At 53.7% G+C, this 27,496-nt stretch overlaps 1 protein-coding gene across 2 annotated transcripts; it reads left to right on the top strand.

Moving 5' to 3' along the window:
• Window positions 1-1,618: 1,618 nt before the first annotated feature.
• Camkk1 (calcium/calmodulin dependent protein kinase kinase 1) lies at window positions 1,619-27,496 on the top strand. Of its 2 annotated transcripts, XM_023723429.1 has the most exons (17): window positions 1,677-1,734; window positions 8,285-8,389; window positions 8,500-8,900; window positions 9,825-9,872; window positions 10,590-10,643; window positions 10,849-10,900; window positions 11,154-11,287; window positions 11,626-11,662; window positions 12,498-12,519; window positions 14,332-14,420; window positions 17,622-17,821; window positions 19,735-19,788; window positions 20,375-20,448; window positions 22,333-22,420; window positions 22,634-22,762; window positions 23,531-23,634; window positions 25,602-27,496. In XM_023723429.1, the coding sequence occupies exons 3-17, from the start codon at window positions 8,541-8,543 to the stop codon at window positions 25,672-25,674; spliced, it is 1,518 nt and encodes a 505-aa protein (XP_023579197.1). In that variant the 5' UTR covers window positions 1,677-1,734; window positions 8,285-8,389; window positions 8,500-8,540; the 3' UTR covers window positions 25,675-27,496. The 2 variants fall into 2 exon arrangements, with proteins under 2 accessions (XP_004638346.1, XP_023579197.1); XM_004638289.2 differs by lacking the exon at window positions 8,285-8,389 and having other exon boundaries at window positions 1,619-1,734.

Genomic DNA, 27,496 nt, shown 5'->3' with positions numbered 1-27,496 from the left:
GAACCGGGGATTGAACTCAGACCCTTGCGCTTGCCAGGGAAGCACTTATTCTACAGAGCCATCTCCTTGGCCCCTTATCTTTTTTTCTTTTTTTTTGGTGGAACCGGGGATTGAACTCAGGTCCTTGCACTTGCCAGGGAAGCACTTATTCCACTGAGCCATCTCCCCAGCCCCCTATGTTTCTTTCTGAGAACATGTGTCTTTGGGACTGGGACTGTAGCTCAGGGGTATAGCTCTTGCTTAGCACGCGTGGGGCCTTGGGCTTGATTCTCAACAGTGCAAACAAACAAACAAAAAGCCCACAAACCACACAACCAAAAAGTGTCTGTTTGCCCAGCCCCCTTTTCCAGCAACTATAAAGTATGTCAGACACAACCTCTGGCCTCAAGAATCTTCTAGTCTAGATGAGGAACAGGCAGGTAAAGAGGTACTGGCTACAAGGAAGTCCCGAGGGAGGGCAGCTGACTTTCGGAGCTGTGAGGAGGTCCTGGGGAAAGGTTCCTGGAAGAAGGGCAATGAACTGGATCTCGAAAGACAGCAGGGGTTCAGCAGGCAGATGGCAAGGGTAAGGCTCTGGGGCTGGGCTGGATGCATTCTTGGAGTAGTACTAAGCCATGGGAGATTCCCAAGCAGGAGATGATTATGAGACCTGTTTTGGAAAGCCTGCTGCAAAGGGAGACTTTAGCTGTGAGAGGCACTGGGGAGGCTGCTGCAGCAACTGGGTGGATGAGATGCCCTGAGCTAAGGGCGGGTGGAGGCGTGCAGAGGATTGGACAGACTCCAGGGATGTTTAGGAGGCTGGTGCTAGACTGGTTAGGGCAGAAAACAGGTAGGCTGCAGGTGATTCCCAAGTTTCTGGCTCCAGTTTGAGACAGGGACATGGAGGCTAGGTTTAAGACAGTGCTATGGGGCTTTTTGGAGCAAGTGGTGGTGTGGGGATTCCCAACAGACAAAGCCAAAATGAACCAAGGGCAGGTACCCCAGGCACAGCTGCTGCAAAGATCACCCCATCCTGTTGCGTTCCTTCCATTCCCTGTGCCTTGCCTGGGGATTTCTGCCACCTGCTGAGAGCCCTTCTCTAAACATGTATGTAGCTCTGACTCTAGCACTCTTTGCTACATTATCCTCTTGGCTTCCCTGGCGCCCACCGAGCCTGTCATTCAAGGTCCAACCCACCACCACCCCTGGCCTCGGCCTGGTCTCTGTGGATTTACCTCGTCTCGCCTCCACACTTCCCCCCTCATCCCCCCGCAGCAAGCACCAAACCCCTCCCCGGAAGAGAGGGGGCGCTCTTGCCTCTGCAGGTCGGGAAGGATGGACTAAGGGTATTAGGGAAAGCGATCACACCCTTCAGCCTCTGCTAAGGGTCTACAACGCAGCCTAAAGGACTTCGTGGAACTCCTGCTGCCAGCGTGCAGGCGCCGGGGGGCGTGACGAAGCCGGTCCCCGCCACTGGACTCCTCCCTAGACACCACCCGCAACGGCCCCGCCTCTCCAGAAGTTGGGCGGAACCCTCGAGCTCCGATTGGACGGCTCGGAAGGGCCGCACTGTCGGACCAATGAGCGCGGCCCGGGCACGGCGGAGGGCGGGGGAGCAAACGCTGTCTGGGGCCGCGGCGACCCTGGTCTGAGCTCGTCGTTCCGGGCCCAGACTAGGCGGGCGGAGCTGACCGCGCGTTGCGGGAGCGAGGCTGGCCTCTTGCCCGGCCGCGGTGACAGTCGCCCGGCGCCCAGGTAGGGACCTAGGCGGGGAACGGGAATCCAAATGCCTGAACGGTCGTCTGTTCCAACCCTCTTGGGGAGAGGGGTGGTCTGCAAGGCCGTTCTCCTGAGGGCGGGGATCCTCCCCCTCTATCCGCGGACCCGGCTCTACGCAGTGCTTCTGCAGGCAGCTCTGGCTATGCCCGCATCCCGCCGTCTGCATCCCTTTCCCACCTCTGGTCTGCGAGGCTGCGTCCAATCCCGGCGCATCGTCCGTCCCGCCCCTGCCCTTCGTGGAGGCCGGGTCTATGCGGAGTGGGCCCAGGGGGTGCACCCACGTGTGGCTGTCTGCGGAGCGCCCTCGCTTGAGTCTGGCTTGCAGAGCTGGGGGCGGCATGGTGAATGGGACGGATGCGGCGTGCGGCTTTAGCTGCGCAGTCTTTCCCGGCGGGGGCTGGGAGGGGGCGGCGCAGGCGGGTGCTGTGGCTTTGGGGGCCTGGTGGGCTCCGAACTGGTGGCTCTGAGGGTGCACACGTGCATGGGAAGTCGTGTGTGGTGTTGGAAGACCGGTGTGCGTGTGTCACGTGGACACAGGAGTGTGCCTGTGTGTGAGAGGGGGGTGCATTTTAGGATGGAGTGATGTGTGGGGACCGGTCACGCGGACATGGGCGTGCGCCCGACAGGGAAGGAGTGTGCGCGCGCGTCTTGGGGTGTTGCTGGAGTGTTCGGGAAGGTGGGTCATAGGCCACAGGTACCCAGGCTGTGCCTTGATGGGTGCCCGAAAGGCTGTGCATCCTCCTGACGGATTCAGGAGTACTGGAGAAGCGGGTGGCTTGTGTCCTTGACGATCCTAGGGAAGAGGTTCTGGCCTCCCCCACGGCCCTGCGCATAGAGACTGAGCATCTATTGTCTGTCACTTGTCCCAGACCTGCACGTTTTGGGAATGCTCTGCTGCTCTTTGGTCTCCCACCCCTAGTCTCCGCGGAAGCCAGTCATTTTAAACCTCATCCAAATGAGCCCACCCACCCGCCCTGTCATCCTCTGGCTCTGGAGCCCTCCTGGTCTCTGTCCACAAAGCCCTGCCCCACGCCCCAATCCAAGCCCAGAGTCTCAGGGTGAACTCCCAGCCTGTTCTCTCCTGAAATCTTATGCAGCCGGCAAAACAAAACAAAACAAAACAAAAAACCTCCAAAGTCACTTCCTCCCCAAGCTGGCCTTGGTGGCACACACCCGTAATTCCAGCACTGAGGAGGATAGTGCGTTTGAGACCAGACTGGGCAACTAAGCGAGACCTCTTCTCAAAAATAAATAAATAAAAATAAAAAGTATTTAAAAATAAAAACAAAACCGAAGCTGTCCCTGAAGCCAGCGCATGGACTGAATGTTCTCTTGAGGTGCAGCCCCTCTCACCATCCGGTGCCTCTCTCGACTCCAGTTGCATCAGACCCCTTCCTGTTCCTCAAACCGAGCAAGCCCAGTCCCACTTGTGAGGCATGCACTGGCTGCCTGCTGCCTGAATCGCCCTTCTCTAACCGTTCACACTGCTTGCTCTCTTCTTTCCTTCTGATACCTGCTCAAATCCTGCACCTGAAAGTCCTCAAGTCACACAGAATCAGTCATATCCTCCAGCCCATTATTCTTTTTTTTAAAAAATATTTTATTTTTATTTATTTAGTGTGTGTGTGCGTGTGTGTGTGGCCAGCTCAGCCCACCAGGGGGCGGGGCTGGCTGGCATGTGGTGCTGGGGGATTGAACTGTGGTCCCTGTGCTTTGCTAAGCTTGTTCTAAGTAGGTGCTTTAGACCACTGAGCCATCTCACCAGCCCCCAGCCCATTATTCTTGATCCCACTTCCAGCTGTAGCTTTCTTCGTAGCACCTATGCCCAGGTCATACGCTATTTATTATGACTTTATTTGTTGCTTGCTGCCCGTATTAGCAAATAAGCTGCATTGAGCAGGCCCTTTGCCTTTTTCGTTTGCTCCTTTGTTTCATAGCACTTAGCACTGTGCCTAGCATGGAGAAGATGCTCAATGAGTAGCTGTTGTGTGAATAAACGACTTGTTCTGCGTCCTAGTAGTCAGTGTTCCTGACTGCTCTCCAGCCTGTAGGGCTTCAGCCTGAGGCTAGGGTCCCCTGTGCTTCTAGATTTCAAGTTCTGGAATTTTAGGTCTGTGAGAGCTAACACCATATTTGCACGTTAGAAATTCTTTCCACTGGTGTGGAGGGTGAGGTGGGGTGCGATTGTGAGCAGGAAGACCCAATAACTAGAATCAGCGAAAGGACACTAGACGTCAGAAGCTGTACTTTTTTAAGGGGTTCAACTTGGAAAGCTCACCCATCCCCCAGTGAGGAGATCAGAGAGGGCTCCTAGAGGAGGAGATGACTGAGCTGTCCCCTAGGCAGCAAAGGAGAGGGAGGTGTGTTCCGGCAGAAGGCACAGCGTGTATAAAGGCCTGGCAGCAGAACAGAGCCTGCACTTTGGGAAGCTTCAAGTGGTACAGCGGAGTGGAGAGTAGGTGTGGAGTGGAGGAGCAAGGATGGGTGAGGGGGAGAGGAGCCTCTGGATCTCTGGCTTAGATCCAGTAAGAACAGGGAGAATGGCAGTCCCACCTCTGCAGTGGAGACAGGAGGAAGAACAAGCTTGAGTTGAATTGAACCTCTTTTGGAGTTGAGCTGCCCAGGAATATGGAGGGGGAGGAGGAGGCTGCTAGCTAGAAAGAATTGGATGGAGGCACAGACCTAGTGTGGAGGAGAGGAGGGGCAGAGTACTGGATGAGGCCTGCAGACTGTCAGCTTCCGTGGGTGGCCCAAGGGATGCACTGACAGTAGCTGCGGTGAGGTAGGCACAGGGCCCACCTCAGTGCTTGGGGGCTCCCTGAGGCGGGCTAGAGAGGGCGTGCGCATAGCAAGCATCCTCAAGCATGACTTGGCACCAGGCTCCGCAGCCTCCTCTGAGGGGACTGAGTCATCCCAGCATTGGCGGGAGCTGCAGGGGGCACCGCTGCTAGGGCCATCCATACATTGTCAGGAGTATACACAGGGTACAGAGACGGGTGGCCCAGGGATGTCAGGACGGTCTTTGCCCCTCTTCCCACCCCTCAGCTACCTCTTCTGGCCTCTCCTCTGCCTGGACAGTAGCTGCTCCCCTGGCTCAGCCTGGCTCTGGGGTTCAGAGAATCCTTCCAGAATTTAGAACATAGCATGACTGATGCTTGATCCAAGGCAGGGCTGCTCAAACCAGGGTGGATGACAGCAGGATCTACCTGCTGTATTGCTTTGAATCTCTGTGTTGGAGAGTCAGCTAGATGAGGCATGTCCTGAGGAGGAGGCCTCTGGAGCAGGAGAACGGGGACACTTGGAAGGGGGAGGCACAGTTGAGGAGGAGGAGAAGCCCAGTGGCCGGAGGGTGGATGCCTGGCCGCCCATTCCCCAGAAGAGGTGTGGTTGCGCTTTGCATATCAGGGCTCTCTCAGTGGCTTCTAGATGTAAATATATCCTGTCCCCACATCACTCAGGCATAAACTGCCTGTGTCCACGACTTCATCCACTTCCTCTATGGCCCCTATTACAGGCAGGAGGTTGGTCATCTGTCCGATACACATCTGAAGAAACTGAGGCTCCAGGAAGCTCTGTGCCTTGTCCCACACAGCCCAGTCCAGTCTGGGAAGACAGAACTTGAGCTTTCCTGAGGGAGGCAGGGTTGGAGTCTGTCCATTCCTGGTCTGCACACGCTAGAGGTCCCCAATGCCTCCCTCCTGGGTGCGAGCCTATCATTTACCGTTTGCCCCATAACTCCTGGTTGCTGCTGAGTCCGTTCCTATGAAGCCATCTGCTGAGGCTGTAGTTTGGGAAGGGCCTTGAGGGCAGGGATTCCTGGGTAAGCCCCCTGAGAGGATAGGCTTTGCCTAAGATACACAGGCTGGCCCAGCGGGCAGCCCCAGCTAGTGGGACAGGTGAGGGTAGAAAGTCGGTAGCCCCCACCCCATCCTGGGGCACACACCCCTCCCAGGAGCACACTTGCACTTGGCCACACTGAGAGCCATTGATCCAAGCTCAGATATGCTCCTGGTGTGGACTCATAACATAGGCAGACATTGTATCAATCCGCAGTCCTGCTCCAACACGTGCTGTCACACTCAGACACGGGCCCCCACATGCAAGACCTCTAGCGCCAGGCCCTGTCGCCTGGACACGCGGCAGGAACTTGGGCCTCCCGGCCACCTCCCTCTCGGGGTGCTTAGTCACCTGAATTTGATCCAGGCAGGAGGGAGGGATGGATGGAGGGCCTGACGTCAGCCTTCACAGCCGCCTCCCGCCTCCTGCTGCCTCCGCCCTCACATCCATCTGGCCTCCAGCTTGTCCCAGGCAATCACAACAACTCACTTCTGTGGAGCTTCCTTCCCAGCCAGCCCAGTGTGTGCCTGCGGAGTTCCACCTTATCCCCCTCCCTCTTGCGCAAGGAGACCCCCCATTTGCCTCATTTTGTGGATGAGAAAACTCAGGGTGCAGCTGCCTGCCTTCAGCTGCCTGCCCATGGGCTTATGGCTAGAGAGAGGTGCAGTCTGGCAGCCTGGCTTCAGAGCCTGGGTATAAAACCAGGTGACAAGGCCCCGGCTGGAACAGAAAGGCTTCTGTACCCATTTGCCGTGTGCTACCCAGCCCATCTCTGCCCCTCACTGAGCCTCCCCTCTCCTGACTAGAAAAAAAGGAAAAGGAACTTAAAGGAAGGGGGATAGCTTGCAGGAATGGCACTGCAGGGAAATCCTATGTAAATTTTATGGGCTGGGGCAGCCTGTGGCTTCTGCCTATGGGGGCTCTCAGTTCCTGGGTGGGAGCTCCTGACTGTGCGCCGGCCCTGCCTGGGGCCTCAGGCTTGCTGGGATTTTCTTGCTGAGGCTGCTTTTCCCTCTGTGTAATGGGGACAGGGCTGTAATGATTACTATGACAACCACTCATTTATTTAACAAATATTTATCGAGCGCGGATTATATGCTTGGCACTGATGAAGACAGCCGGGATGTTGTGGAGACAAGGCAGACAGGAGCCCTAATCTCATGGAGCTTACATTCTGGTGGAGAGGCCAGACCTGAAGAATGAAGGGGGCAGGGCAGTGATGGGCCTCCCTCAAGTCTTTTGGCCTCCACTTTCCTACAATGATCTGGTTTCCACAGCCTCCAACTTCAGCTTTACTCACTTCTCCAGTACCTCCTCCAGCGAGGCCTCCTTATCAAGCCTTACTTAGCCTTTCTCATTCCAGGGTGTTCCAGCCTCACCCCTCTCTCTGCTCTAGGTGCAGCCTTCATGTCTTTTCTTACTGCCAGTCTGTATCTCCTTTCCTCTTCCTTTCCATGCATCAGCATCTCTTTTGCTACCTGCAAGTTGCCTTGGCCTCATCCAAACCTGCCTACAAGCCCTACTGTGGGCCTAGAAACTCTGGGAGGGTGTGGTATCCACAGGACAGATGGGGAGACTGGGGATCAGAGTGAGGAGGAGCTGGCTCTGGGCCCTACAGTAGGTTGGTGGGCAGGACTGGAACTCAGCCCCATATCATCCTCCATACTGATCCCCTATATCAGTGGACTCCAGCTAGCCTCTTCCTCGACATCTGTCCTAGAAGAGGGTGGGGGAAACCGGGATGAAACAGAGGCATGACATGCCTGAGACCCATGGTCTCCAAGTCACTGTGTGGGGACAGAGGAAGTTACCAACAGTCCGGAAGGGCAGAAGGTCAGGAGTGTCCCTCGCTTCCTTTTCCTGAGAAGATGCTAGGTCTAGCCAGGAGGGGGAGGGGGCATTGGGCTGGAGCCAGGTCAGCCTGTATCCTGGGGCAGAGATGGGTCCCAGGCTGAGAGTCAGGGCTCACACTGCATGAGGGTGTGACCCTTGGTCATAGCTGGAAGGGAGGAGTGGGGCTCAGGCTGGGGCTACTGCTTAGCCTGAGACCTGGTTTGAGCTTGGATGTGAGGTTTTGTCTCTTGTGGGAAGCACCCAGCAGCAGTGTCTCCTCTCCCTAGGGGTTTTGCTGGGTGGTCCATGGTAGGTGAGAGGTCAGGTCACTGGAGCATTTCAGCCTGAGTAGATGTGACAGATATTTGAGCACACTGGAAGGAAAACCCAGGCAAAATAAGAAATGACCTTATAGTGACAGCCACCAAAGAGACAGCCTCCTCCCCAGTGGGTCATGTCCCAGGCTAGAGGCTCTGCCAGGGCAGGGAAGAGGTAACCGGTCCTGCTCAGTGGTCCTGGGATGGCGAGAGGAGGTGAGAAAGGCTGGAACCCCAGGGACAGCCTCCCAGACAAGGTGGGTGGGCCTGCAGCTCTGGTGGGTTACCGGTGACCAGTAGTCCGTCTGGCTTCCAGCAGGCAGTGCTGGGTGTTCTGCCCTCAGGTCTGGGGTTGCAACTGGGAGTCACTGGACCCATGTCCCACAGGTGGGCTGAGTGGAGCCTGAACTTAGTCTGTCTCCACACTGCTGGACCTCCAGTCTTCTGCAATGTCTGTCCATCTGTCCTGACTCCAGGATACTAGCTTCACTGCTTCCCTGTGAAGTTGGCACGGCAGATGTGACTGTGCCTGTTTACAGGTGGGACACTGAGGGCTGGAGGTCCTGGAATTCACTCTGTGGGGACAGACCTGAACCCGGGTGATGGCAAGCCAGGAAGAGGGAACTGCAAGAACAGGAATGAAGGTGGGGCCCTGGGGCTGTGGCCAGCCACAGTGGGAGAAGGGCCAGGCCCCACCCCCTTGGTCCCATCCAGTGTGACATCCAGGAGTGAAGCCTTCTCTGTCCTCTCTCAGGTACCCGGCAAGGCTACGCAGAGGACCCCTTGACTGGGGCGATGGAGGGAGGCCCAGCCATCTGTTGCCCGGACCCCCGAGCAGAGCTGGTGGAACGGGTGGCAGCCATTGATGTAGCCCATTTGGAAGAGGAAGATGCAGGCCCCGAGCCTGCCAGGAACGGTGTGGACCCTCCGCAGCGGGCCAGGGCTGCCTCTGTGATCCCTGGCAGTGCATCAAGACCCCCGCCAGTGCGGCCCAGCCTCTCAGCTAGGAAGTTCTCCCTGCAGGAGCGGCCCGCAGGAAGCTGCCTGGAGGCCCAGGCTGGACCTTATGCCACGGGGCCTGCCAGCCACATCTCTCCCCGGGCCTGGCGGAGGCCCACCATTGAGTCCCACCATGTGGCCATCTCAGATGCAGAGGTTGGTGGGGCACAGTTAGGGGTTGCTCACATGCCCTTTAGTAGACCTGCATGAAGTTCTATTGCTGCCCCTATATGTGCCACATAATTATCTACCCTTGGTTTGCATGCCCTCAGAGCCAGGGAGCTCACTACCTAACACTGTTACTTCTTCCCATCCAGTAAGTTCCAGGTGAGCCAAAGGTGGCCTCCTGATTCCTGTTACCACCCCAGCACCCCCAGCCCAGGCCTAGGAAATAAGTCCCTCACTTGTCCCCTAAAAAGTCCTCTTAGAGATTTGAAAATAAATGAACCCCCCCCATCCCAAGTCTACCACAGCTTGCAGCCTCCCTCACCCCAGCTCTAGTCCTGTCTGTTAGGTCTGCTCTGATTCAGAAACTACCTGTGAGCCTCCAGCCTCCATGATCCTGCTGCCTGGACATTGTCCTGCTGCCTGGACATTATCCTGCTGCCTGGACATTGTCACTCAGATCTGATCTTGAGCTTGAGTCTAGAACTAGGCCTATGGCTGTCAAAGGCTGAGCTCTCTGTGCCTAACGCAGAGCTTAGGCTTCTCTCCTCAGGTCTCCCTTAGGTTTTTTTGCTCCAGCAATCTGTCTCATTTCCTTTGCTTCTGTGAATACCTGCTCCGGGGTTTTTCACACACTGGGGTCTCCCAGCCCCTACAGTCCTCACAGGATTGGTGTATTTATCCTTTACCACTTGTGGAGCAAAGTGTAGCCAGGACTTCGCCATTCCTGTTTTCATGCAAGGCTTCTTGGCAGTGAGGGTGGCAGTAGGACCTCTAGGTTTTCACATCTAAAAGGAGAAGAGACCAAAGGTTCGGAGTTAATCGGGGACCAGCCTCAGATCCTGAGTTAGCTCCTGACATGGGAGTAGTGTCACCTCTGGATCAAGCTGTACCTGATTCCTCCTTTTCCCCCAGGACTGTGTGCAGCTGAACCAGTACAAGCTGCAGAGTGAGATTGGCAAGGTAGGACTGGGGTGGGACAAGAGCAGCGGGGCTCAGGGTTCTCCCCCTGGGATTTGTCTCTGTCTCTGTGGGAGGGAATGGGAAGCTGAGCCAGGAACACCCTAGCCTAAATGTGAGGCAAGTCTGTCCTCTGTGGGAAGCACCGGGGTGCTGGGAGATGACTCCGGATTCCTACTGCCCTAGGGGTCTTCTTCCCCCCCCCTTCCTTCCTTCCTTCCTTCCTTCCTTCCTTCCTTCCTTCCTTCTTTCCTTCCTTCCTGCTTTCCTCTCTCCTCACCCCCCTTCTTTTTGTCTCTTTGTTTTTCTTTCTTCTTTCTTTTTTGGTTTTTGGTTGTTATTTTTTGGAGATAGGCTCTCTCTGTGCAGTGTAGGCTGGCCCTGACACACTTTGTAGCCCATGTTGGCCTCAAACTCGCAGTGCTCCTCTTGCCTCAGCCTCCTGAATGCTGGGATTATAGGTGTGTGCCACCACGCCCAGCTTCCCTAGGATGGATGGATGGCAAGGAGGGCCAGGGGAAGGCATTGGGGCTGTGCTGACCCTGGCAGGGGCATTTCCTAGGGCACAGGAGACCCCTTCCTGTCTGCAGGAAATGTGTACCCATGAGCCAACTGATGGTGGGCGTGGAGAAGGGACACAAGAACAAGGACAGAGCTGTCTTGAGGTGGTCCTGGGGGAGGGTGTCCTGTCCAGTGGGGCTGACCTGAGTTTATCTGCAGGGTGCCTATGGTGTGGTGAGACTGGCCTACAATGAGAGTGAAGATAGACACTACGTGAGTCTGGGGGAGAGGGAGGTATTGCTAAGCTGGGCGCTAGACACCTGGGGAGTAGAGCAGCAGCCTAAGCCATACCTGGCCACACCTTCAGTGCCAATGGCAGTGCCCAGTGTGCCTTTCTGGAACTCGGCCCACATGTAACCAGCCTGTCCTAACCCCCAGTGGCTACATACAAGTGACACTTCTCTCCCTGTCTCCTTAGGCAATGAAGGTTCTTTCCAAAAAGAAGTTACTGAAGCAGTATGGTTTTCCACGTATGTACTTGTCCTTCCTGTCCCTGGGAGCTCCTAGTCTGGGGACAGAGCAGAAGCAGATCGCAGTCTCTGGTTACTTCTGGTTAACAGTGGGGTAGAGGGGAAAGAGTATGAGCCAAGGGCTGGAATGCAGTGTGCTTGGTGGCTTGGGACAGGATCAAGAATTCTTGCAAGAGTTGTGCCTGCGACTAGCTGCAGGGCTACGAGGAAGCCAGCTGTGGAACAAGGCCTTGAATCTTCTTCCTCGCCACAGGTCGCCCTCCCCCAAGAGGGTCCCAGGCTGCCCAAGGAGGGCCAGCCAAGCAGCTGCTGCCCCTAGAGCGGGTCTACCAGGAGATTGCCATCCTGAAGAAGCTGGACCATGTGAATGTGGTCAAACTGATTGAGGTAGGAGGGGTAGTGAGCAGGTGGCGCCTGGCGTACTCTTTATCCGTCTGCATGGACCTGAGATTCTGTCCAGGTGTGACTGAGGTCCCAGAGGTCAGGTGAGACTTGGAGTGGGCTGCAAGGAACTATGGGGTACAGCTTTGACTGGACAGAGAGGGAAGGCAGGATGGGCCAGGATTGGTCAGTGGTTGGTGAGGCCCTGTCTGTCTAGCACCTGCTCCATGTCAAGGTGGCTGCCAAGCATACTGGGGGTCCTGGGGCCAGCAAGGACAAGGATGCTTGGGCCCATCACTCCATGCCTTCTCAAGTCTTACCTCACATCTACTCGCTCTGACCAGGTCCTGGACGACCCTGCTGAGGACAATCTCTATTTGGGTGAGTGACCCAGCTCATTTCCGCGGCAGCTCATGTAGGGCTGGTCCAAGGGCTCCCTGGGGGGGATGTGCATGAACTTCAGGTAGGTCTGTGAATGCACTGGCTTCTTGAGGGCACAGGGGAAACACATGTTTTCAAGCCCCAGCTTCCCTCTTGAAGCCCTGCCTAACTAGCCCAGAAGAATCAGTAATAGTCAACAAGTATTCCTAGGCCCCTGTTCTCTCCTGCCTGTTGATTGGCAAGCCAGTGGGCCAGTCTGGAATCTGCATGCAGGTAGATGTGAGAAACAGGCTTTGTGGGTTCCTGGATGCAGTCTAGTAGCTCTGCCCCTCAGTTTCCTCATCTATGAAATGGGATAATAGGACCAGGGCTGTAGCTGTGTGGTAAAGCACTTGTTCAGCCTGTGCCCTGGGTTTCATCTCCTGTATTACAGATAGTTAGATAGATAGATAGATAGATAGATAGATAGATGGATGGATGATAGATAGGATAACAATGGCATTTACCTCATAGGGTTGCTACTGAAAGGAAGTGAGCTACTCTATGCAGAACATAGTAGGTTTTGTCCTTGTTAAAGTTATTTAAGTTCCTCATGCCTGGTGTAGGACTAGGCAAACAGGAAGCAAAAGGGTCAGAAGGAGAATCAGTTTAGGAATTAGAGGCCAAGGCTTTAGTCTGCACTCTCTGCCCTGCTTGCCTGTCTGCCGTGAACTTTAGAAAAATTTATGTCTCCATGACTGCCCCTTCTGGTATCCTCAAGACAGGGAGCTAGCAACAGCTTCTTTGGCAGCCCTGGCTACACCTTACCTTCTTCTTTTTCTCTTGTTTCTTTCAGTGTTTGACCTTCTGAGAAAGGGGTGAGTTCCCCGTCCCGACCAGGCAGGTCAATTTAATCTAGGTCTTCCTTTCCCTCCCTGTTCCCTAGCTCAAGGATCAGGGACTACAAGAGAATCAGACATCTGTCTAGGTCCTACCCTAGGAGCGCTAGTCTTGGGGGTGGAGGACTGTGAGGCCCATCTTGAAGGTTACTGAGGCTTGAGTAGTCACAGAGGCCTCTGGAAGCTGGACTGTGGGGACATGGGGAAGCTTTTAGACAGGAGATTTGGATGGAAGAGGGGGAATGAAGCAATGTTTTTCAAACGAGAAAGTATAAGACAGGACTCCATGGGGAGCGAGCAGTTGAGACAGGATTTCACTATGCAGATTGGGCTGACCTTGAACTCACTATGTAACACAGGCTAGGCTTGAACTTCAAGTGATCCTCCGGGCTCAGCCTCCCTCCTGAGTGTTGAGATTAAAGGCATGTGCCATCAAGCAATGACTACATTCTTAATCTGTATGCAAATCAGAAAGGGTTCCATTCGCTTTCCAGCAAGCTTGTGAACCAAGTGGGTGGGACTTCATCAGCACCCAAACATTACTAGAGGAAAGCCAAGAATGAGAAAGGGTAAATGACCTGCCCCATGTCGTTGCGCAGCAAGTCACTGAGGGAGTGTACAATTCAGGCTACAGGTGAAGTATAGGGTTCTAACATATCTGCTCTATTTGAGTTTTCAGAGTATTTGCAGAGCATGGGATTGGATGGATAGGGTCCCCCTGCCAAAGTCTGGAATGCAGGCTGTGGCGTGGCTCTGTGCTTGGAGAGGGGCCTTCTTAAAGATGAATTTGGAGTGGAAGTGGCCTCTTTAGGACTTGGGCTTTCAAACATTTCCTTATGTATTTAGTACAGGGTCTACAGGGTCTCATTACACAGATCGGACTTGTAGTGATCCTCCTATTTTCAGCCTCCCAAGCACTGGGATTACAGGTATGCGCCACTATGCCCAGTCTCAGTTGCCGGCTCAGCGCGCCCCCAGGGCAGGACCAGCACAGCATGCTGGGGTGGCATGCCGGGGATTTAAACCCGGCCTCTGCACTCAGCCTAAGTAAGTGCTTTAGTCTGCTGAGCTATGGCTGGCCCTCAAACATTTTTTTAAACTTCCATTCAAAACAAGAAACAGAGGATTAAAGCACCTGCTTAGGCAGACGCAGGGGCCGGGGGTTCGATCCCCAGCATGCCGTGCCACCAGGGCACACTGAGACAGTGATTGAGACTGGGCGTAGTGGCGCACACCTATGATCCCAGTGTTTGGGAGGCTGTAAAACAGGAAGGCTCACTATAAGTCTGATCTGTGTAGTGAGACCCTGTAGACCTCGTACTAAATACATAAACAAAACAAGAAGTATAGTGCTATCTATATCTAACTGAAACCAGTTTTAAGGAACAATATTTACATGTAATACATTGTACTTCATTAGGAAAAAGAAAAAAAATTTCCACCAAATTGATTTTATGACCCTTTGTTGGATCTTGACCCCCAGTTTGAAAATTACTGCAATAAATGGCATCTTTGTAATTATTTGATTATAGATGATGCAGTACTTAGAAGAAATAGAGCCAACTGAATTTAAGATAACGCTGATTTTGAATTACTGTACAACTGAAAATGTATATTGGTATCTATGTGTGAGAGGAGAGAAGCAGCTTAGGCCTAGGGTTCTTGAGACCTGTGAGAGGCCAGGGCTCCCTGCAGTGTCGTGCTTGACTGCCCTCCTCCTCCATAATCCCCCTTACTCACCCCGATTTTCCTCTGATTCAGGCTGAACACCCCTCCCCCTCCTTCCCATAGGCCTGTCATGGAAGTGCCCTGCGACAAACCCTTGTCTGAGGAGCAAGCTCGCCTCTACCTGCGGGACATCATCCTGGGCCTCGAGTACTGTGAGTGAGAGTACTGTGAGTGAGCGGCAGAGTGCACCTGGGACTAAGGCTAGGGATTGGGAGCCCGCCCAGCCCGACACCCCGGAGCCGTTTCTGTCAGTCAGCACTGCTCTACCAATCAGCTATAGGCATTCGTCTGTGGGCAGGTCCTAGGCCCTGTTCACCAGGCATGCGCCGGGTCTTCATGCTGCTGTATGCTTTGGGTGTTCTGTTGCTGTTTTCCACAAGGCCTCAAGAGATGGGGAGGAGCTGGGGCCCGTGGGTGGTGGCAGGATGAGTTCAGATGTAAGGGCCCCTGAAGTGATGCGAGTTTAGGAGGGAGGATGTTAGCTCAGCTTCTGATGGAATGCACTTACTCATCGGATCATTTATTTCATTTCTTCATGATTCCTACTAAGCGCTGGCTGGAGGCCCAGAGATATCAAAGCCCCAGATCTGACTCCCAAGTATCTCATAGGCCTGGAGGGGCAGGAATTCAAGCAGGCAGATGATATACATTAGGCTGGTGCCTGCCAAGGCTGGGAAAGCACAGGATCCTGGAAGATCAGGGCTCTGAAGGATAAATAGGAGTTCATTGACCCGGTTTTGGGGATGGGGAGAGAAGAGTGTATTCAAGCAGAAAGGGGAGGGGCTGCATTGTCTGAGGATGGGAAGAGGTTCGATCTGGATGCAGCATGGAGGTGTGGGGCAGAGGAGGTGGTTAGTGGACAAGGATGCCCATGATTGGGCAGGGAATGCCTCCAGAATGGGCTTTCCGGACCTCATCCTGTCAGTGTGGTGTGGCCCCGAGGGCTCGGAGGGGGCAGGGGTGGGATGGCATCTGTGTCTTAGAAAGCTCTGTCTGGCAGCTGTGTGGTGGTTAGATCCAAAGGTGCCGGCCAGCTGGCCAGGGAGGGAGCTGCTTCTATAGCCAAAGTGACAGATGGTGTGGCTGGGATTAAGGCAGTGGCTGTGGGGAGGGGTGTGGAGGAGGCGGCCAGCACAGGGTGACTGATGGGTCTTGGGAGACGAGGGCCCCTGGATACCTAGGACCCTGTCTTGGGTTAGGGACCAGGAATGCTGCCTGTCTCCCTAAAATCTTAGGCTGGTTTGTTAGGAATATATTCTGGGATGCAGTGGGATCTAAGAGGCATGACCCAAAGTGACAGGAGCAGGGCTCCTTTATCCTTCTTGAGCCTCTCCAGTGCTCTCAGATTAATACTCTCTTTGAACGTATGGGAAAACAGAGGGTCATCAAGGGGAAAGCTTTGCAGAGAATCCCTAGCAAGGGCGTAGAGGGTTAGGACAGGAAGGGAGTGTTGTCCCCCAAGTCTGGTCAGTGGCAGGCACGATCCTGAACAGGCTTGGCACCATCCCTCCCCCCACTTCCTATCCTGGGCTCTGTTGTCTGCCAACCCCAATCTCCCCCTAAAGTGCACTGACCTCAGGACCTAGCTGGTCACAGTGAAACTATCTGAGTAGATGGGGCAGGTGCAGCAGTGTGGGTGATGGGACATAGTGGGGTTGGAAATCTGCTTTGAGCTTGGGGCCAGCTGATGTGAGGTCTGAGGGGAGGAGTGGAGGAACGGTCTCAATCTCAAGGTCTGGCAACTTCAACAGTATGACTTTTAACAATATAGGAGAGACTGGAGGAGGAACAAGGAGTTTCTCTTTTGTTTGCTTCTGTTAGTTGTAGGGATTATAAGTAGAGAAATAAGACACATTTGTGTGATGTACAGAAGATATTATCTATCCATCCCTCTTGATATCTGTTGGGTATCCAGATGGTTAAATAGCCTGGGTCGATGCTAGGGTTTGAGACAAGAATTTGTGGGGCCGGTGTGGTGTGCAGTTTAGTTTGAGAGTAGTTGCTTGTCATGTTTCAGGTTGACTTTTCTGTGGCCATATGCACAGCTCTTGGGGCTTCTGTGCTCAGTGGGACCATGTCAGGGTCCTTGTGTGTCCCTGGCATGCAGTAGGCAATCAGTAAAGGGCGATGCTTCCCTGGTTATTGTGTATGGTACTCACTTCCTCAGATCTGCCTCCTCCTTTTCCCTTCCCCTCTCTTCCCTTCTTTGTGTCTTCTTCCCTCTAGTATCCTGGTGTCTGTGGGTCCAGGGGAAGGGATTTGCTGAGAAGGGAGCCCACAGGTGAGGGGCTGTGGGGTCAGAGACTTTGTCAACTGGGACATCTTTGGTCATCCTACTTGGAGCCACCCGTCCTGGCAGTGCTGAGCCTAGGAGGCAGAGCCAGCTCCCAGGCTATTTCTGATTCCAGCATCATCCCCCTGGCTCCTGCCCCAGCCATCCTGGTGTCCTCCCTGGTGTCTTTCCTCCTTAAAACCCTATCAAAAACAACAAAAAAACCCCCTATCATCCTGGATCCCTTGGGCTGAGACCATGTGTCTTGGTTACTTTTCACTCATTGTGGGACAGATATCTGACATTCAAAATGAAGGAAGGAAAGGTTTAATTAGCCCACAGTTTGTGGAGGTTTCAGTCTATACTCAGAGCGGCACATGGCAGAGAGCAGCAGTTCAGAGCAGCAGAAAAGAGCCAAGAGCAAAGGGAAGGGCAGCAGCTGCAGCCTCTAGCAAGCTTCTCTCTCCTGCTTGTATTGTAAACAAGCTACCCCGGGGGGACTCCCACTTGTCCATGCCCTCCTCTTCCACAGGATGAGGATGTTTACAATCTAAGAATCCTGGCTCCCTGCTGAGTCACTTACACTTCTAAACTTCTCAAGTTGACACAATGTATGAACATCTATAGGATATGCAGTCCCCACCCTGAAGCGCTCCTCTTGGGAGCTGGAATATTTTTGACCAGGCTGGGTAGGAAATAAAATTGGGAAAACCAGGAGCTTTGAGCTTGGGTAGCAGCAGTGATGTGGGAGGGGAAGAGATGGCCTGAGATGGCCTGGGGAGAATTCCCCTCCCCCAGTCTCTGGCCTCTGCCCTCAGCAGCAGGTGTCTTGTTGCTCATGGAGAGAGCACGGGACCACGACACCTAAGATCTGCCCTGGCTTGGCTGCGCACAGCCTGGGCTGGGCCTCAGCATCTTATCATGTTGGGCACATGGTCCTGCTGTCCTCTCCTAAGACCCTCATGAGACGAGAGTGTGCACAGGCTAGGGTGCGCCAGCAGGCTTGCCGGGCCCAGGAGAGGAGGTGAGGGGGCCTGGGCTGTGGTCCCCAGGCGCGTGCTCCAGCTGCCTCTCTCTGCAGTGCACTGCCAGAAGATCATCCACAGGGACATCAAGCCGTCCAACCTGCTCCTGGGGGATGACGGACATGTGAAGATCGCCGACTTTGGCGTCAGCAACCAGTTTGAGGGGAACGATGCCCAGCTGTCCAGCACGGCAGGGACCCCTGCATTCATGGCTCCTGAGGCCATTTCTGATTCTGGCCAGAGCTTCAGTGGAAAGGTGACTCCCAGGGCTTGTGCAGATCAGGGGCAGAGTGCCTTGAAGCAGGAACCGTTTCAAGATGAGAGTGTCAGGTCCTTGCATCCAGGGAGTAATGTCCTGGAGCCTAACGTGCTCCCTAACCTTGGTGTCCTCTCGTCTTCCAGCAAAATGGTCACAAAGCTCTTCTGCAGGTTTTATTGGACTTTGTCTTGTGTCTGGTCCTGGGCTGGGCTGTGGAAAAAGCAGAGCCAAAAGAGTCCTGCTCCCCACCCCTCTCGCTGCCTGGTAGAAAGGGCAGGAGAGCAGAGGTCAGGGGAGGTGAAGTCTCCTGGTCTTGGATATGGAAGGGTCTAGACAAGGCCTCTAAGAATGGGGAGGATTTGAGGAATCAGAGAAGGAACCCAGAGGATGTACAGGACAGAGTGGCATGGGGCTGAGAGGACCGGAAGTTTGGACTTTTACTGTAGCAACAGAGGCAGTAGGGAAAGCTTTCGAGTGAAGGTTACCATGCCATTGTGTCCTGGGGCACACGCCTGGCCTCGCTGTCATAGGGGAGGGCCAAGAGGCATGGGATGTGGGGTGGCCCCTGGAGCTCCGAGGTCAGGGATGTCAGTTATTTTTAAACTTTTTATTTGGGGTCCGGGAAATCGCTCAGTGGTATAGCATTATCTAGCATGTGTGGGAAGGTGAGTGTGACACCCTAGAACTGCAAAACAACAAAAACCAAGAATGGTTTTTTATTTTGATATAATTTTAAGTTTACAGAAAGGCTGTAGAAATAGTACAAAAAAATACTATATAACTTTTTACCCAGATTCACCAGTTACGTTGTGTCTCATTTGTGTGTGTGTGTGTGTGTGTGTGTGTGTGTGTGTGTGTATCACATTTTTCTGATCCATTCAGAATACAGTTGGACGTTATGTCCCTTTAGCACTACATTTTAGTGAATCTTTGCTAAGAACAAAGACATGCTCTTACATAACATCAGTATAATCAAAATTAGGTTTGTCATCAGTAAGATTGTTGTATAATTTATATGTTTAAATTGTTATCACTTATATTTAAGTTTTGTCAGTTTTCTCAGTATTGTCCTTTGTAACTTTTTTCAACTGTGGATGCAATCCAGGGACACTTGCCACATTCACTGGTTGTGTCTCTTTGCTGTCCTCTGATTTGGAAGAGTTCCCTAGCCTTTCTTTGTCATTTCTGACCTTGACATTTTTAAAGAGAACAAGGCTGTTATTTGTAGAACATGTCAGTTTGCATTTGTGTTCCCTGATTGGATTTTAGTGATGCGTCTTTGGCAGGAGTGTGTGGGTGGAGAGCTGAGGAGCGCCCACATTAGAGAAAAAGTGGATATGGGAAGAAGAGGCGGGGGTCTGCAGGGGACACAGGAAGAGAGAACACCCAGGAGAATCCAGGGCCGGAGCCTGATTAGCGTGTGGAGGGAGCTGGCGGGTGCACTCACTCCCTGCTTGTCCTGTAGCAGTGCCTGAGTGTAGGGTGCCTGGGGCCTGGCCAGTAGGAAGAGACGGGTGTCAGGCAGAAGGTGGGTTGTGGCTTCTCGGGATGAGTAGTAGAAGGGAAGACTCCTTGGAGTGAGAGCTGGTTTAGCATGAGTTCCACACCTACTGTCATTTTTGGGGTGCATCTGAGGTTAGCACGTAGCCCCGTGGATGAAGCGAGTCTTCCCATCTTTTGAGTTAGACACCTCTGGTTTCAATTTGTCCCAAGGAGACTTGAGACCCCACAAGGGCAGTGGTTCTAGTGTGGTCATCAGGTCATCCCGATGCTCAGCAGAGAAGGCCCAGCATGGATCAGGACTGGGGAAGGAGGATCTCTGTAGGCCCCTTTCCGCAGTCCCCTCAAGCTGGGTGTGCAGTGGTTGGTGGTGGTTGCTGGGGGACTGATAGAAGCATATTATTTCCTAGGCCTTGGATGTGTGGGCCACTGGAGTCACGCTGTACTGTTTTGTCTATGGGAAGGTGAGTCCTGGAGTGGGGTAGGGGGTGGGGCAGAGCTGGGGGGAGCCTGGATGGCTGCCACCATGAGCCAGTCATGGGCCAGTCATGCAGGCCTTTCTTTTGTGTCTTTAATAATAAAATGACTTTTGAAAGAGGCCACCTGGCTCAGAGCAGGCTGAGGGAGCAAAGATTTTTCTTCATTTTTCTCTCATCTCCTTGGAAGTGGAGGTGTCCACGGTGCTATTGCCTCCTCTCTGGCCATACTGCTTCCTGTCCCTCTGTCCCTTGAGGCCATTCATTCATTCACCCACACATTCATTCAATCGTTTATACATTTAATGAACTGTCCTTCCCTCCTGTTTTGGGTCAGGCTGGGCCTTGTGGATATCTAGCACCGAGATGCTGACCATGGGGCCCTCTATGCTGGAGGCCACACAGAGGAGCCAGCAGTGGCGTCTCAGAGAACACATTCCCATACGCAGGCCCTGGGAGTGGTGGCCTTCCCTCTAGTGGCTCTGACACCAGCAGCCTCACAGTTCCCTCAGCCACTCTGTGCTCCCAGATCAGGGCACTGCGCCAGCATCCTTTGTCTGCCTCTCCCCAACAGTGTCCATTCATCGATGATTATATCCTGGCGCTGCACAGGAAGATCAAGAATGAGGCTGTGGTGTTTCCGGAGGAGTGAGTTGTCCACCCAGGGACCAAGGAGGCTCCTGACCACTCCCAGGGAGGGTGTGAGAGCTTGACAGAGCTTCCACCCTTTGAAGAGCCTACTCTAGCCTGCAGATTGGGAGGTGGGGGTGCTGTTCCCTGGGAGGGGCACTGAGCAGGTGGAGGGAAGGGTCTGTAGAGTTGAGGGTCTCCAGGACGTGAAGGTTGGCTCTTGTCTAGAGGGGGCTACTGAGGCAGAGATGATCACATTGACACCACCCCTTCCCTGCAGGCCTGCATGCGGTTGGTAGAACCAATCCCATAGAGCTCCTGGGCCGGGGGAGACTTTGCTTTCTGTATGCTGGAAGGGGGGTTTGAGGTAGATCCCAGTGTGCCTGGCATTTCACAGATGGCAGAGCGCAGACTCTGAAGGACAGCTGCTAGCGGGGCTGGGATTTGGCGCCATTGTCTTATGTCTGTTCTCCCATTGTGACTGAAGTCTCTGAGCTCAGGGGGGCTGTCTGGGAAGCCGATCTTGGCCACTGTGGCTCTTCAGTTTTCAGGGCCCTCCTACCATCTACTCAAGTGGCTGGTGCAGGATAGAAACTGGCCCAGGGGTTGTCCTCCATGCCTCCTGCTCTTCTATTGTTTTGTTTTGGTCGTACTGAGATTGAACCCAGAATCTTTGCCCTGAACTACATTTCCAGCTCTTTTTCTATTTTGTGACAGGGTCTTGTTAAGTCACGAAGTTGCCCAGGTTAGTTTTGATCTGGTGCTCTTTCTGCCTCAGCTTCCCAGAGCTCTGGGATTACAGGCAGGTGCCACAACTCCCAGGACTCCTGCTATTCTGCACCTGCTTCCTGTCTGATCCTTGAGCCCTGTGGTGTCTATTTCTTACCTTTCTCACACCCATGCCTCCTACCTCAGATAGGCCTACGCCCTCCTCCCAAGATTTGTTCATCCCTTTCCTCTCAGGCCCTCCTCCTGCCTAGCCAATACAATCAGGCCCTAATGATTCTGATAAAGAACAACAGATCTGACCCTGTTTCCTGCTTCAAGTTTGTCCTGGGCTGTCTAAAGCTTGCAGGACAGAGCTTCTGGCTGTGGCATTCAAGGGCCTCTGGATTCTGCTACCTGCTTATCTGTGTCCCCCCCCCCCCCACCGCACTAGCCAATGGATTTTGGCCCATTTCCTGGTTTTCCTTTAATATTGGGGCTCTTTGCCTTCTTCCTGCTGTCCCCTACCTCAGGATACCCTACTTGCTTGGAATTTTCAGAGCACCTAAGTATCTAAGACAGCAGAAGGGAGCAGCTCAGCATGCCCAAGAGTGGATAGGTTCCTCCTGCCCAGCTTTGGACAGCTGAGTACCCTAAGAATGTTGGTAGCTGAGAAGTCTGGAGTTTAAGCAATGCTGGTCCAGGTGCTGCAGGGCTGAGAGCGCTGTTGCTCCCCTCAGGCTCCTACCCTGTCCAGTACCCTTCTGAGCAGCAAGGAACCAACCCACCAACCTCTCTGGACCTCAGTTTCCTCCTCTATCAAATGAGAGCCACCTGCCAAGAGAGGAAAGGATAAGATAGCCAGTGGGAGTGAAGGCTATAAAGTGGCTCTTCCCATACAATTCCACCATCCTGCCACCCAGAGCAGGCCCAGCCCCTGTGGAACTCTGGCCTCTGCCCAGAGAAAGACTTTTACTTCCTACTCAGGAAAGGAGATCCACGTGCTGTTCTGAAACTCCCTCCTCAGGCTGTTCTGAAACTCTCTCCTCGGGCCTGCCCCCTGGGGGTCCTCTTGCTCTTCTCATCTGAGGAGTGAGGGTTGGCTGTATCTCTGATCCTGGGGCATGGTGGGGGGATAGGGGGGCTGGAAGGAACCCTCGTCATCTGTCTCACCCTCAACTCCCTCCTCATCTTTAGGCCAGAGGTCAGCGAGGAGCTCAAGGACCTAATCCTGAAGATGTTAGACAAGGATCCCGAAACAAGAATTGGGGTGTCAGATATCAAGGTGGGGGAACAAGAAGGCTTGGGGCTTGGCTGGGGCATAGAAAACAGTTCTCAGTTTCCTTTTCTGGAGAGACCTATGCCGGGACACCTGTGTTACTGGGTTTGGGTATCAGGATTGTGGGCTTTGTGGATCCCTTCAAGGTCTGGCTGGTCAGATGCCCGGAGTCTTTTGTGGATTGGGCCCTGAACCCTCCCTGCCTTTTGGTCTTTGCAGTTGCACCCTTGGGTGACCAGGAATGGGGAGGAGCCCCTTCCGTCAGAGGAGGAGCACTGCAGTGTGGTGGAGGTGACTGAGGAGGAGGTGAAGAACTCTGTCAAGCTCATCCCCAGCTGGACCACGGTGGTAAGAAGGTGAAGGGTGAAAGGCCCCCTCGTCCTGGGAGGACCAAGGAGTGAGTGTCCACTGGTTGAACCCTGCTGAACCAGCACAGTACAGGGTCTCAGAGCCCATCATTCTGCTAGAGCCCTGTGGAGATTGAGGTTGCATTATTCAGCCTCATTGGAGGGAGACTGTTTGAGAAGGAGAGAGAATGACTTAAAAGAAATCGGAGTGGCACATGGTGGTGTGTGCCTGTCATCTCAGCACTCTGGGAGACAGGCAGGAGGGTTGCAAGTTTGAGCCCAGCCTAGACAAGTTAGCAATTTACAGAGACCCTGTGTCAGCTGGGCATGGTGGCACACCCCTGTAGTCCCAGCACTCAGACTGAAACAGGAGGATGGTTGGTAGTTAGAGAGACAGAGAGAGATCCTGTCTCAAAATTTAAAAAATTTTAGTAAGTCTGGGGGTATAGCTCAGTATGAAAGTTCTAAGTTTAATTTCCAGTATCACAAAAAGCAAATAGCTCCCCAAACCTCTGCAGGGCTTGTCCCCAGCTTTGCCACCATAGTAGCAGCATTCACTGTGGCTGAAAGGACAGTTCCTTCCAAACATTTATGGAACTGCTGCTCCCAGGTACCGCAGCAGATGCTGAGGCGGTGACAGTGGAAATCTTGGAGGCCTTGGAATTACAGCAGAGTCTCCAGAGCCCCCACGGGTCACACCCAGCAGCTTTCCCCTCGGGGAGCCTGGCACCTGGGGCCTGTGTTCCTCATGCCGATGTCTGCTCCCCAGATCCTCGTCAAGTCCATGCTGAGAAAGCGCTCCTTCGGGAACCCGTTCGAGCCCCAAGCACGCAGGGAAGAGCGATCCATGTCTGCTCCAGGAAACTTACTGATGTAAGTGCCAGCAGGCTGAGGCCTGCAGGGTGCTCCCTGGGGTGGAAGGAGAGACTGAGGCACAGCCCCCTGGCTTGCAGTGTAATGGGACCACACAGGCTGAGCCAGAGGCTGGGACACATTGACCATGTCTTGCAGCAGGGCCTCGTTGTACCTCTGTGCTCAAGGCTAGTTAGGCTAGAAGCGACCTTCCTGGGCCAGGCCTGCTCCAGGGGGGCCTAGACTCCCTCCTACACTGCCAGGGATGAGAAGTACACTTGAGCCCTCCGTGGGACAGGATGGCCTTACCTTCTCACAGCAGCTTGATGTTGTCACGCTTCCCCACTGGGCACAGCTCAGCCTTCTGGCTTCACATCTGCAGCTCCTTTAGCCCTTGGCAGCCTGGAAGAGGTTTGTAGACAGGCTTGGTCTGTTCCCTGTAGAAGGCTGGCTGGTCGGTTCATGGAGGGACCGACACTTTTGTTCCCTTTCCCTGGCCCTAGAGTAGTGTTAGCTGCTTTCTTGAGTGGCCCATGCCACCTGCACCTGGTCCTTTGTGAATACCCATCCGTTGAGTCAGCATGGGCAGGCTGGGGGCTGGCCCAGGGGAGAAGAATGCACCTTTGCTAGGGATTCCCTACTATGAGCCATGTGTGTGAGTTTGCAGTCTCATAGAAGAGGCCAGAAAAGCAGCTCCTCAAACCTCCACAGGCCTTATCCTCAGCTTCGCAGCCCAAGTCAAAGTCAGTCTAGGGGGCCAGCTTGGCCTGCTGGAATTTGCACCTAGACTTGGACCAGAACGTGATGCTGGGGGGTAGTCAGTGCCTCTGGCCTGTGAAGGGAGCTACAGAGAGCAGAGGTGGAGCTACCTCTCCCCACCTGCTTGGCAATGAAGGCATGCTCCCCCAGGAAGTAAACTTCTACCAGTGTCCTCCTTCCAGGTCACACCTACATCATGTGGGGTGCCACTAGGGAAAGGCAGCAGTTTTCCCGTCTTCAATGAAGCACTTGGGGTTGGGGAAAGGAGTTCTCTGAGCTCATTCGGTCTTGAACCTTGATGTTGGAATTGCACTTAGTGTAGGGGGTCGTATAGAATTCGACATTCAAATGAGGCCACTTCTGAGAGTGAAAGGGGAAGCTGTGAATAAGTATGCCAGGCCGAACAAAATCAGGACTCTGCCCAGCAAACCAGACATCCGATCACACCAGCTCAGTCAATGTCTGTGGCCCAGCGCCCCCTACTGGTTAAAGACACATCTAGTTTGTCCTGCAAAATCCCTGATGGAAAGATTGGACTCAATACTTTTCCAGGCATAAAACTGTATAATTCTGGGGCCCAAGTTAAATTTTGAAAACAGATTTGACATAATTATACATTTCCAGCACTTGACCATGGTAGACTGTATTTTTCACACTTTGGGATAGTTGTTCACACTGCAGTAGAGACAAATAGGGTGGTCTTTTCTTGGATTAAAATGAGAGGTCTCAGATGGGGAGATCAGATAAAAGAACCCATTGCATATGTAACAGATCCCCAAGACTGATAGGTGCTTTGCCTATGAATAAGACAAAATACAAAACACAAGCATCTCTACCCAGGTCTGCTGGGGGCTGATAAAGGTCAACATAGAAGGTCTTTTACCTGGCTGACCTTCCAAGGATACAGAGAAGTCAGCTAGGTCAGATCATGAAACATCCCAGAAGCCAGGCTGAGAAGTTTAGATTTCACCTCAGGGGAAGGGGGAGTGACATAAGAGTTGTGGGCTGCAGCAGGGGTAAGGAGACCACCAGGGAGTGAGTGCTGTGATGCAGGGGGTGGAATGAAGGCCATACTTGGGGCACTGGATGAGGAGGTGTTGAGAGACTGTGGGATACAGATGCTTCTGTGAGTGTGTGTGTGTGTGTGTGTGTGTGTGTGTGTGGAGACAGAGAGACCCCGAATACACATTCTGAGCTCTGAAGTCCTGTCCCTGATGTCACCTGAACAGGAAAGAAGGGTGTGGTGAAGGGGGCAAAAGCCCTGAGCTCCCTGGTGTCCAAGAAGATGAGGCTGCATCCTGATTCTCTGCATGTGCCCAGGGCCACCAGGCAGCACGTTCATCCCACGCCTCCAGAGGCCCACCGCCCTCATGCAACAGCTGCCCCTGCAGGCAGGGGGCTAGGGGCTGTAGCCCCTCTCCTGGTCCCCCTTCCCTACTGTACTGCATGATCTCTGCGTGGGCATGTCCAGGGACAGATTGGAATGTGTGTCATCTGGGGTTGGGGATTGGGGGTAGGGCTCCTAGGGCACCTTCCTCTCAGTCCTAGCTCTATGTGGCCTGACTCAGCTGTGGGGAAGCCAGGGGCCCACAGAACCTGACTGGTTGGCATGGCCCAAGGCAGGGGGCAAGAGACTGAGCTGGCAGGTGGAACCTAGCTCAGCTGCTACACTAGAAGGAGAGTATTGCCCACCTGGGTGAAGAGGTGCCAGAGATAGTGTGTGCTCAGAGTGCTGTGGTACAGAGGCTCTGCCCTTGTGTGCCTCAGGGAGAGAGAGCAGTGATGGAGAATTCAGATTCCCTTTATGTTGTCTTTTGCTTTTAATTCTAACCTGAGAAATGGGGAAAACTGTACTAGGGAACATCTAAGGAACCTCTCTTCAGCTTTCGGGGGTTCCCAACACACCCACCATTATTCAGCAGCCAGATGGAGTGGATTGACCTTCTTGGATTGTTCTGTATTTGGAACCATCTGGAAAAATGGGCTGAATTGAATCACACTGGGAGCACAGGCCTGAGCCTGAAGCAACACTTCCTCCTTACCTGCCTCCCTTCTTCCTTCATGGCTCCGAAAGCCACACTAGGGCTGACACTGGCCAAGTGCTGTGGACTCAGGGCTGTGGCCTTGAGTTTTCTGAAACAACTGGAATCCAATCTCTGATCCTCGCTGGCTTTCCTGTCACATTCCTACAATGAAGGAGAAACTGTTGGGCTCAGAGGCCAGGCTGGATGAGGCACCTTGCAGGGCTACGCAGACTGGCACACAGCCTCCCTGTCTACCGCCTTGCGCCCAGGACCGGACAGTTGCCAGCCAGCATGCCCAGAGCTGGAGCACGGGGACATGTGTGTGGGCAGCACCTTCTGCAGTGGGCTTCTTATCTCTCTGGGATCAGTGAGTGCTGGCTGGCTTGATGTTTACTAACCAGATGCTCAAGGGTGGACCCCCGAAAGGGAAGTACATAGCGCTCAGATGCCACCCCTGAACACATGGGCCACAAGGGCTTCATACCGCAGGAGGGCTGGTCTGCTGAAGAAGGAGCTGCGTGGGCGGAGGGCCCAAGTCCTGCTGCATCTCCGTGCCTGCAGGTGCACGTTGCACCCCCACGCACACGCATGTGCGTACCCATCTGCTGCACACAGCACACTCGCATTTCTTGCACCAGTACATGTATCTGTAACATAGTTTCTATTATCTATTTAATAGTAGGAGCAGACTGTGGCCTGTTGTCAATGGGCCCACCCTTCTCCCCAACTCCTTTGCATTAAGGCAGTCCTCAACCCAGGGCTTAAACAACAATTCAATATTACCTTTAAGAACACTTTTATAGAGGTAAAGGGACACAAGTTAAAAGCCAATCACTGGCCAGCAAGCTTTCCTGAGCATTTCCGTGCAGGTGCCTGCCTGTGAAGGCCAGGGCGTGTGGGGCTTTATGGCTGGACCCAGCCTTGGAAAAAGTTCAGAGGTGAGCAGCTGGGCTTCACTGCCTGTGACAGCCTGGGAGGAGTGTCCATCTCATTACTGAGGGTTTGGTTGGCATCATTGTTTTTGAATGTAGCATAAATGATGAACAAGCTCCATAAGAGTGTTTTAAAAATTAACTTCCCAGGAAGTGAGTTAAAAATAA

This window comes from Octodon degus, unplaced genomic scaffold, assembly GCF_000260255.1.
Source record: "Octodon degus isolate 3935 unplaced genomic scaffold, OctDeg1.0 scaffold00098, whole genome shotgun sequence".
NCBI classification, from domain to species: Eukaryota; Metazoa; Chordata; class Mammalia; order Rodentia; family Octodontidae; genus Octodon; species Octodon degus.
Note: the sequence above shows the minus strand (reverse complement) of the source record. Positions and strands in the feature narration are given on the sequence as shown.